Below are 11,802 nucleotides of genomic sequence, written 5' to 3' on the forward strand. Positions count from 1 at the left end.
CAATTAAGAGAAATGCAATGATTACTCTCACCGACGCAGAGTTGGTGTAAGCAGATTATGGTTCCCATCAAAGAAATGATGGCGTCAATTTTAGAAATGTCACCATCATAGTGGCGTGTTTGATACCCATCTAATTTCAGGCTACGCAAACAAAAATGTATTAGCTTCAACTCATTTTTACTGATCAAAATTCCCTTGGGTTCCAAGGAGCTTTGCTTCCTCACCCTTCATTTCTTTCATCCATGGTTAAATATGTAAATAAAATGTCTAAAGTCATTCTTCAAAGGGGAACAAAAGAAAAAAGGGGGCTGAGGGAAAAGACAGCCATAAAATTCCTCCGATTCTCCATAACATTAGCCAGAGGGGGGCCAGCTTCCAGCCAGAGCCTAGCAGCAGGGGAGCGAGCTCGCTCCATAGAATCACACATCGCAAATCCCACACACAAAAAATAAAATATCTTTTCAGCTTCAGCCATCAAAGGGCCCCCCCTTTCACTTTATTAGTTACAGAATTATCTCACAGTTGCTGATTTCTCAGAGATGGAGCTACGCTGCTTTTCTTCATCTCACTGTTATGGTTGCAAGGATGAGATAAAGTTGCTGTGTGTGTGTGTGTGTGTGTGTGTGTGTGTGTGTGTGTGTGTGTGTGTGTGTGTGTGAGTGTGTGAGTGTGTTGGGAGGGGTTGAGTGTGTGTGTTACACATGTGTGAGCAGGAATGAGCTATAGGAGGGTGTTGTATGAAACAGGGGGGTGGTAGACAAGAAATAAAAATCATAAAAGAGACAGTAGTAGCTGCAGAGGCTACAAATGCTAAAGACTTTTCTTCTCATGTTCAAAGAGATGTCATCATGACCAGCAAAATAATCATGAAAGAGAGGTAGGCAGGAGGAAAGACAGGAGTGAGAACAGAACAAAGGCGATGAATTACAACAAACCAGTCGACTGTGTCTTCTTATTAGACTGTGTGACAGTATTATCTTGTCAACTTCATTACACCAAAAGAAGTGATAATAAGGGCAGATATTTGCTTTAAAATATGCCAGACAGGGTTTCTTGAAAGCCAGATGATCAGTCAATGAAGAGGAGGACCCTCGCTCTGGGAATGCATTGATGTTATATTATTCTTCTTCACATGAAAGTTGTCATCTTTTATTGTTCTGCTCCTACACATCAGCTCCATAATAAAGGTCTAGTTCAGAGGGAGGGACAGAGTAGGCATGTCATCTGTTGTCCTTGTCTTCGTGAGGGGTCAGAATATCTGAATTGCATGCTGTTACTGCATTTGGGCGTTTTGGGGGTTTTTTTGACAAAGGAGAATGGTTTGCATATCATTGGGAGTTTCCCACCAATATGATTTTAACACCACAGAAAACACTGCCTGTTTAAAAGCACGGTATCCCTCAGGAAATCAAACTAGCTTGGCAGCTAAATGCGTTGCTTACAAAGTGGGAACACATTAGCAGCCAAGCATTAAAATAGTGCTTCAATGGCTTTTAGAAATCAAGTGATGAACATGAGATATTTTCTCCTCATGTTTGGAATGAACCTCTTCAAACATTAACAGCTGGATAAGTGAAATCTGAAAGCACATGTGCTGCATAGGAGGAGGGTATTGTGTTTATAAATGAATTCATACCCTACATATGCTCCAGCTCCACACACTGAGCGCTAACAGCTGAAATGCCACCACTAAGATATGCTGTGCTTAAACCATTTAGGCACGCTGGTGCCAGGTTTCTCATCTCGCCCGGACACATTTATGAAATACTTCTAAAAGCACTTTAGTGACTCTTGTAAAAATGTACTAAAAGCACTCCTGTTTACTTGTGATCAGCATTTCACCCTTGGTGAAGACCATGGCCAGACTAGAGAATAAATCTTACCCCCACAAATTCTTTTACAAGGTAATGTGAGCGAGGTCTGGAGGATCTCACACGCATACACACACATAAAAAAGGCTAAGGGCCTCATAACCTGTTCTTCTCCCAGCCTGTCAGGCAATCCAGTTCCTCCATTAGTACACTGACACAATATAAAACCACAATGGAGTTCTGACTGACTGCAACAACAATGCGTCATCTGGGTATACTTATGCAATTTATTACCACAGTCTATGTGTTGATATGTTGTATTCGGCTTATTTTATGACACACTTGACTGGTACTGCTGTGTCTTAGGTATTCTGGCTCTCTACATGAATTATTTCTGCTTTAACAGGCTAATAAAAGCTTGTCCATTCATTTTCTAAACCACTTATACTTTTCTGGGTCACAGGGGTCTGGAGCCTATCCCATGCAGGAGACAGGATATACACTGGACAGTTTATCCCAGGGCTAACCATATATATGGAGTGTAACATGTCCATACTCATGGCGACCAGTCAATCAGTGTGCAATCATAACAGAAAGGAAAAAGTTGACTGTCGAAAGTCAAAGTGAATCAACCCCATCCAACCAACAGCGTCTCAGCAGCCACTCAGGTGGACACAGTGCTTTGTGAATGTTCTTAATTAATATATTTAATATGATTAATTCATTACTTTTAAAACTATTATTAACTACTATTAAAAGTTTATTTCTCTCATTTATGATAAAGTTTTATCATATTCTCAACAGCACAGTCCCACAAACACTTGTTGAAAAAGTATCCAACCTAAAATTGAAGCTTACTATATTATATATTATTATGTAAAGATCAGAAGGAAAGCTATTTACTCTAATGTGTCTGCAAGTCCTGCTTGACATTCACTCTGGAACAAACTCTTGAGAGTATCTTGTTAGAATCATTGATTATAATGAAGGGTTCACAGAAGGCACATAAAGAGTTGCCCATGATTTTAAAATGTCCTACAATAAATATGTAAATAAGGGTGCATTTAAGGGTGCATTTGTGGTATCACTCCCAGTTGATTCAAATTCAGTCATATATGGGCCAAACCTCAAGACATTTTAGATTGTGTAGATTTACAGTGCTAACTGTTACATAACTGAAGAACTGGACATCCCAGCAGAACGTCTAAAATTGTCCAGATCTGTCAAGAATACAGATGTCACTGTGGGAACGGCAAAGAAGAAGCTGAATTATTGATGTTCTATTGTCAAGCTTCTCTGAACTTCACAATAGAACAATGTCAACACTTTAGGCTGACATTTTAAAAGGAATTTAACCTTCTTACTTGTTTACTGGATTACTTCCTTCATTGAAAAAGACAGGAAATGACTGCAATGTGTGGTTGAATTTTGCAGTAAGAATAATGGCCAGAACCGATCTAAACAGAACCTAAAATGAAGTTTAATACAGTACAGACTGACAAAAGATTATAGCCATTGTTTTAAATGCCCAATGTCATCTTATTGTTGTTATTGTGTGTGTGTGTGTGTGTGTGTGTGTGTGTGTGTGTGTGTGTGTGTGTGATGGCCTTGCCTTCTAACGAATGACAAAAGCATGTTCATTTCAACTGAACTGAGTATGATGTGGTAAGTCTGCTTTTTATCGTTATCAAAAATATATCATTGTTTAAAGGAGAAATCTGCCCTAAAACATAATTCATGCATTTAATACTCTTTATCTTAAACTGATTGGCATTCATTTTCTCTGTTGTGACATTGAAGAGTCTGGTCTATGATTATCACAGTTCAGTATTTCTTCACCAGGAAATGACTGTGAGTGGTTCCAGTCAGTCTACAAAAAGTAGTCAATGACAGTGATGGAAAGAACTACATTTACTCAAGTACTATATTTATGGACAAATTTGAATTTGAGTGTGTGCCTTACTTGAATATTTCAGTATTGTACTTGAACTCCACCATATTTCAAGGGAAATGTACTTAAGATTCATCTTTACATTTATTTGACAGCTGTTAGAAGTTACTTTGCAGGTTCTGATTTTACATACAGAACACAACAAATCAACAAATAAAATATGATGCATTGTTATAGTCAACTATAAAAACAGCATATGAAGAAGCACAAGCCCTGCAACATTAAAATGCTACCTAATGAGTACTTTATTATTGATAGCTTACTTTAAGTATTTTGCTATACTGTACCGTTACATTTTGGGTGTGTTGTTCTCTTGCAACAGAGTAGTTTAACATTGTATACACTTTTACTAGAGTTAAAGATCTAAGTAGGCCTACTTATTCCACCACTGGTCAATGAGTTGCTGAATGCCTCTGGAGAACAGCATCACCTCTGTTTTTAGACATATGCATGTTTGGTCATGTCTTATTGTGCAGTAAGGACAATTTGAAATGAGTTTTCATAGGGCTTATCCTATTATTTAAGCCATAGGCTATCCTTAGTTGAAGTTAAAATATATTTTATTTTGACCACTTAGCCAATATAAAACTCTTCATGCATGATCAAATATTACACTGGTCCGTGTAAAAACATGTAAAACATAAAAATAGAAGAGAAAGAAAGAAAAGAAAAAGAAATGTTTTTAAAAAGTGTGGATTGCAGTGATAGCTGTGTTATGTCTGACATTGTCTTAGCTGTTTTGTAGAGGTGAGATGCATTCTAAAATTTATTTTGCAATGGAAAACAATAAAACGGGGCGAAAAGAATAAAAACTTGCCCTGCCGTGACATAGGGCCATCAGTTTCAACCAGAGCCCTGGTTCTGGTACGCCTCTGGACCGGTGCGTCTGTGAGCCGTATTGCGCAACATTTTGGGATTCTCATAAAACGTGTCTCTTTCCTGCTCTAGTCGAAGTTTTTGGTTGAGCACAAACAAATAGAGAGAAGGAAGTTTGCTGTGAGCCTTTGAAGCTACTGTAATGAACAAGCTGTTCCGCACGATTTGAAAATAATCCGCGTGTCAGTGTCATCTTTCTTATGCAAAGCAGCTGTCTTTGAAGGCGGATCTTTTGGCAGGTTAGACCGGGACGGAGTCTCCGACCAGCTCAGACGAGCGCTGCCACCAAACGCATCAAACTGCCTGCACACGGAGGAGCATAATCCTGCGTTTGTGGGACACATTTATTATTATAACGGAGGATATTTATTTCACTTATTTTGCTGGCTGACTAATTGCTTCGGGTGCCTTGTGAACAGCTACCCCCGCCGCATAAAGGACTGGAGTAAAATATTTTTGCTGTTTTTTCCAAGTTGTCGCTCAAGGACGGGATCCGCACTGCTACAAAGACACATACTCCGGAAAAGTGGCATGAAACGTGACGACGGGCAAGTGAGGCTCTTGGATCCAAGTACGGAACACATCGGAACACATAACCATTCCGTTTCACTCACAGTAGACTATTCACGGTGCCAGAGACTGAACAAGTAGCTCCAACAGTTCAGCCACAAACTCAGCGCTTGAAAGCATGGACCTGAGCGCACTCTACTTCCAGCGAGAAAACATTCTTGGACCAATGCAGGACTTGTGTTTTTATTAAACTCTCCAAACCTAAAATGAGGAAACGATGGTCTTGCAACAGATAGTTCTGTAAGTTTTTACATATTGATCTGACTCACACTCGCACCAGCTAGGTTTCATCTCTGACTTTTTAATGAAACAAACTTTTGTGTTGTGGTATTGGTAAACATTTGGCCTATTTTTTTCTTTAAATCAAGAGGGGAGAATGCGTTCAACTGTTAACCTGAGCCTCATCTGTGTGCTACTGGTGCTATGGAACGGTGGGGGTTCAGCCATTAGCTCAATAGAACCGGACTGGTCAGGAGAGGGGAGATGTCAGCAGATCAACATCCCCCAGTGCAAAGACATTGGCTACAACATGACTCGCATGCCAAATCTTATGGGCCACGATGACCAAAAAGAGGCAGCAATAAAGCTGCAGGAGTTTGCCACACTGATACAGTTTGGATGCCATAGTCATCTCAAATTTTTCCTGTGTTCACTGTATGCTCCCATGTGCACAGAGCAGGTGTCCAACCCCATCCCAGCATGTAGAGTTATGTGTGAGCAGGTCAAGCTGAAGTGCTCACCTATCTTGGAACAGTTTAACTTCCCCTGGCCGGACTCCCTGGACTGCTCCCGGCTGCCGACCAAAAACGACCCAAACAACCTCTGCATGGAGGCGCCCAACAACGGCTCAGATGAGCCTCCCAAAGTCTCCCACACACAGCCTCCAGATTTCAGGCCACAGCGGCCTCTGAGCGGGCAGGACCTGCACCTTAAGGACAGTGCCAGCAAGCAGACGTGCAGCAATCCTGGCAAGTTCCACTTTGTAGAGAAAAGTGAGTCCTGTGCCCCCAAATGCTACCCCAAAGTGGATGTATACTGGAGTCAGGGAGACAAGCACTTCTCACTTGTGTGGATCGCCATCTGGTCCATCCTCTGCTTTGTCTCCAGTGCCTTCACTGTGCTCACTTTCCTCATAGACCCGCAGCGGTTTAAATACCCCGAGAGGCCGATCATTTTCCTCTCTATGTCCTACTGTGTTTACTCTGTGGGCTACCTCATCCGACTTTTTGTAGGAGCTGACAGAATAGCCTGTGACAGAGACAATGGGGTCCAGTATATTATCCAGGAGGGTCTGGAGAGCACCGGCTGCACTATTGTGTTTCTCATCCTGTATTATTTTGGCATGGCCAGCTCCCTCTGGTGGGTTATCCTGACCCTCACATGGTTCCTGGCTGCAGGGAAGAAATGGGGTCATGAGGCCATCGAGGCCAACAGCAGCTACTTCCACCTGGCAGCGTGGGCCATCCCGGCCGTAAAGACCATCATGATCCTGGTGATGAGGAAGGTGGCGGGGGATGAGCTGACGGGCGTCTGCTACGTTGGCAGCATGGATGTCAAAGCTCTCACTGGCTTTGTGCTTATTCCTCTCTCCTGCTACCTTATTATTGGCACTTCATTCCTGCTGTCTGGCTTCGTGGCCCTCTTCCACATTCGTAAGATAATGAAAACGGAGGGGGAGAACACAGACAAGCTTGAGAAGTTGATGGTTCGCATCGGGGTCTTCTCTGTGCTCTACACTGTCCCGGCCACATGCGTCATCGCCTGCTATTTCTACGAGAGGCTCAACATGGACTACTGGCGCATCCTGGCAGGGGAGCAGAAGTGTGTGGACAGCAGCGGGCCAGAGTCAGACGAGTGTGTCATGAAGACTTCCATACCCGCTGTTGAGATCTTCATGGTGAAGATCTTCATGCTGTTGGTGGTGGGCATCACTAGCGGCATGTGGATCTGGACCTCAAAGACACTGCAGTCGTGGCAGAATGTGTTCAGCAGGAAGCTAAAAAAGAGGACGAGGAGGAAGGCTGCCAGCGTGTTCACCAGCAGCAGGCCTTACATCAAACCTCACCCAACTCTCAAAGGGCACAGTACTAAGTATGAGCCTACACGGGCCCCTCCAACATGTGTATGAACTGGCTCTCTTTGTATGAACCCCAAAACTACTTGTAAAGCCCTTACCTAAATGAGACTTTGTAATCAGAGTGCTATCAAAAGAATCAAGGTTTATGTTTTATTTATGCAAACTGTATTGAAGATCATGCAATGTGGGGTTTTTTTCTATCTTGAGCCATCTCACACAACAAGAGCTGTCATTGTTTGAGAAAAAAATCTGCTACTCCTGGATTCACTTATCCTATTGAGGAACTTGGTAGAGGAAAAAAATCTTATTGTTTCCCAGACAAAAAGAGTGGAATAAACCATTCGGATGTGCCATGGGGTTACTTGAATAATGTGCAATAGATGTTTTCCTTACAGGCAAAAAAGACACTTGTACTGTTAGTAACAGATTACAGACAATGAAAGGACCCCATGGACAATGGAGGCAAATGGTCAGAGAGATGAGTGTTGTGTTTGGAGGCTTTTTTAATGGAAATCGAGGCAGTGTCATATATGTTTGAACTGGAATGAGAGCAGCTGTTGAAAAGCGCTCAGGACCTTACAAACTGTCCATTGTGAGGCAAATCCCGGCCATAAATTAATCAAGCACTCATTAGTTATTTGTACACGCCGTTGAGTGTTCCATTTTTTGTCTTTGCTGTTTTATAGCACAAGGGAATGTTTGTATATATTTCTAAAAAACTTGAGATTTTATAGAAAAATGAATAAAACGTTCTAGTTTTAAATCTAGTTTTAATGTTTGTAAAGACGGATTTGTGTGTTGCCACTGTGTTGTCCTTCCCTCTGTTGGAGCGAGCCTCTATTCTCATACAGCTGCATAGAGCTTTCGTTTTTACTATTTATCTACAGCCAGGTTGTAGCCATCATTTAATACATCATAAAATCAAAAAATCATTAACCATAATTTATGAATGTGATGGTGTGTCAGAGCTGAGTTTTACCAACATGTTTGGCGTTCAGAATCGCTTCGTAAATAATTAACAAAAGGCGACAAAAGATAATTTTTACGATAGTAATAAGTGATTGGTTTTATGGCCAGTTCAGACCAGCTCATAAATGTTGTATGTACACTGTATATTTCTTGCTATTGGAAAAAAATATTGCACTTACATGTAAAGAAAGGATGTCACCATGCTTAACATGTTGGTGATTAAGTCAACAAACACTGGAAGCATAAGCAAGGACAAATCTATTCATGTTTTTCAGTGTTCATAAAGAAACAATGGGATACTTGTGTCTGTCCCCATGTGGCTGCATCGAAAACAACATTATAATGTAAAAGGATTGTCTATTGCCTTCCATTTGATGTTTATATTCATAAACATCAAATGTTATATTCACATTTATATTCAGTACAGTAAGGCAATAAAGTCGCATTGGATATTGGTTTAGATTTGCATTTTTAATATAAAAGCACATCTTGAGTCTTATCAACATTTCCACGTTTGGTCTAATGGCTTTAATTGGTGCAGTTAGAATACATACTATCTAATTAGAAAACTCACCTTTAAACAGTGAGCACAATTAGTCCAAAATTTCAGTCAATAATCGAAGTGAAAGTGGTGATGTCAGCAACAGGACAAATCAACATCTTGATGATTGTGTCTAACTGACCAAATGCTAACAATTTTTAAAATATCTTCATCACTGCCTTTACGCCGGATGCTTATATAACCCATTGTACAGTTTTTCACCTCGACGGGAGTGGATATACAACTTTATTTTAGTCCACTCTCTTCCTCTCCCTCTCGCTGTGTTGCATGTGTCGGTGCGTATCAATGAAGGGGTTATACAATAATCCAGCTCTCATTCAGGACAGGATTAGACTGTTTGAAGGGTTTGACTTTGAAAAGAGGATCGCTGCAAACCAAAAATACAGATTATCTGTCATCTCTTCTCTTCTTATCAGCAAGGCATAGTGACATTTCTAAAGGCACATCTGGCCTGGATTTGAAGTAGTTACACATTGACTGAAGTAGCAAACTAAATACATTGTGTGGTATCCTGAGATGTTTGGTGTTAAACGGTCCTGACATTGTCAACAGTTTTCAGGTGCATGCTCTTGAGAGCCACAAGTCTAGTCTTGAATCTAAGCAGCGGCAATTGACATTTGTCTTGACAGTGCTGTCAGAACAACAGGAAAACATGGAGACTTGAAAGCCATTGACTGCATATACAAATATGTAAACCATTTAAGGCATACATATCTGGAATATTGATAGATAAGGAAGCATAAGAAGCATGAAGTTATCAATTTTAATATTTGGCGGGGGGGGGATTCAAATTGAATTACAAGACCTTTTCTATTTGCCTCACTTTCAAATCATTTTTGAGAGTTTAAAACCTATGGTAGAGAGTCCTCTCTGGTCTCATAAAGTTTCAGAAGTGTAGTAATGCTTTATCCCGGAGGGCATTCAAGTTCCAGCGTCAACCCAACCAGTTTTAACAGTCAAAAGCACATGACTCACAACCTTTATGTGGCTGAACCAAAGTCAGTCAGTGTCTATTGATACTCTGAGTTGCAAAAAAGGTGTGAGTGCTTCTGAGAGCTTCAACAGAGGCCACCTGGATAACAGCCCCGGAGGTGTCTGGGAAGGCTGTAAATATAAATGACAGTTACCACTCCCCTCCAGGGCTTCTTCAGCCAAGCAGCCTTCACTTCTCTTCTTCTCCTCTCTTCAAAGGAAAAAAATCCTGCTCAGAGCAAGGGCAAAGTATTGCTGGCAAGATAGTTGTTTTTTGGAAAAAACAACACCCAACTGTATGTATCGCTAGATTTAGGCTTTCAAAAGTATAGATCTTATTTCATTAGATCGCAGGTTATCAAGTGAGGAGCGTCTCTCAGCAGAGTTAAACATCTTCCACCTGGTGTTGCTGATCATTAAATGTAGTTCCTTGTGATCACACATTTTATTTAGCAAAATGGGGAACGCTGCCACAACCATGTGACTAAGGATCATGAAACTCAGACCCGCATATATCTTTAAATTCCACCAGGACGTATGCCGTCACCCCACACTCATCCACTTCCTGCCTCTTATTCTTTCTGCTGTGTTGGGTTACGATGTGTTGACAAAGAAAGAGCGATCAGTGCTGTTGAAACGGCATCAAACCATTGATAATTCCTCGCATTTAATTTAATCTGACTGGTTTTGCCAGCGATCCAGGATTTTCAGTTTGACGTACTCTGTAACTGAGCTGTGTCTTTGTGGAACAGAGCAGTATTACAAAGATAAAGTTAAAATGACAGAATAATTAAGCCTCTTCTGCATGTCAAAGGCGGATTTGGGTTCAGTGGCAGCAAGTAAACTCATTACCACAGTCAAAACTATGCTTCTGTGTCAATAAATTACTACACATTCTTCTCTATGCCGTGTTGTTATATGCGAGGCTGTGGAGGAACCTGTGTACCTTTACTTTGTCTGCTGTTTTTGTAAGCAGTCCTCTGACACAGTGACATAAATCAAGTTGCTGGGATGACTGGCGGCTGAGGCAGCGTCTCTTTGATCAGGCTTTGTGGAGACGCCCCATGTCTTCATCCTCAGCTGCTCCAGCAGCACCTGTTTACTAGTACAGGCCTGTCTATTTGGAAAGCAGTGTTTAGCCTCTCAGTGTCACAGACTCATACATGACGCACACACACAACATCCACACAAAGGAATTTGGCTGATGCTCGGGGCAGGGTGGGTTTCAACCAACATGGATGCTCCTATTGCGCTAGACCCATACTGACTCTTGGCACTTGTTTCTCATATTCGACAGCTGCTCTAAATGTAAATCTGTTGCCTTTTGGAGAGTTCTGCCTCCTCTGGCTGTACCAGAGAAGAAAAATAGTTGGTGCATCATGACAAATGAAACAGCTTTGTTTCCCTGCTGAAGAAGTAACTTGGAGTAAGAGGGTTACTGAAGAAAAAAAACTTTCCAGAGAGAGCTGCAAGTTTCATAGACCAAAGTGCTATCAGAGGATGCAATGAAAGCACCTTTTCATCCCTCAAGTTTTTCTGGTACATAAATCCAGAGTTCTGAGGATTATGGTTGAAGGAGGTGTGGGTGGGCTTCATGTTCAGAATTTATCTCTATAGCAAAGAATCTAGGGCAATGTAAGAGTACAGTATATGTGCCCAATCTGCGATAACAAGCCACGCTAACAGCTCGCAGACGCACACACACACACACACACACCTCTGTCTGCTGTGGAGGCAGTTGTTCCCAGCCTCCACTGAAGGTGAGAGTAATTACATAAAAACCTGGCAACAATGAGTTCTCTGCCTGCGAGGCGGGGGCAGGGCACTTTTTCAAATGCATAATGAACTGCCTTGCAGGCCCTCTACTGATCAAACGAGTGTTTGATAGTGGCTTTGGTTTGAAAGAGGACTGAATATGTTTATTTGCATGTGGAGAAGTGAGTGACTTTGAGGTGGAGATCAGGCAGATTAGTGTTAACTGACATAGACCTGTGCAAACAGACACTCCCCCTGC

The 11,802-nt window shown here is 41.6% G+C and overlaps 1 protein-coding gene across 1 annotated transcript; it reads left to right on the forward strand.

Annotated features, from left to right (window-relative positions):
* The first annotated feature begins 4,702 nt into the window (after window positions 1-4,702).
* fzd10 (frizzled class receptor 10) lies at window positions 4,703-8,052 on the forward strand. The gene has a single exon (XM_046036054.1). It carries the CDS (start codon window positions 5,585-5,587, stop codon window positions 7,334-7,336), a length of 1,752 nt encoding a protein of 583 aa, XP_045892010.1. The 5' UTR covers window positions 4,703-5,584; the 3' UTR covers window positions 7,337-8,052.
* Window positions 8,053-11,802: the final 3,750 nt, after the last annotated feature.

The sequence above is a fragment of the Micropterus dolomieu genome, linkage group LG21, assembly GCF_021292245.1.
Source record: "Micropterus dolomieu isolate WLL.071019.BEF.003 ecotype Adirondacks linkage group LG21, ASM2129224v1, whole genome shotgun sequence".
Classification (NCBI taxonomy): Eukaryota; Metazoa; Chordata; class Actinopteri; order Centrarchiformes; family Centrarchidae; genus Micropterus; species Micropterus dolomieu.

Bases quoted from the DNA above. Each gene is read 5' to 3' on its own strand.
- fzd10 (XM_046036054.1), top strand. From the start codon at position 5,585: ATGCGTTCAACTGTTAACCTGAGCCTCATCTGTGTGCTACTGGTGCTA.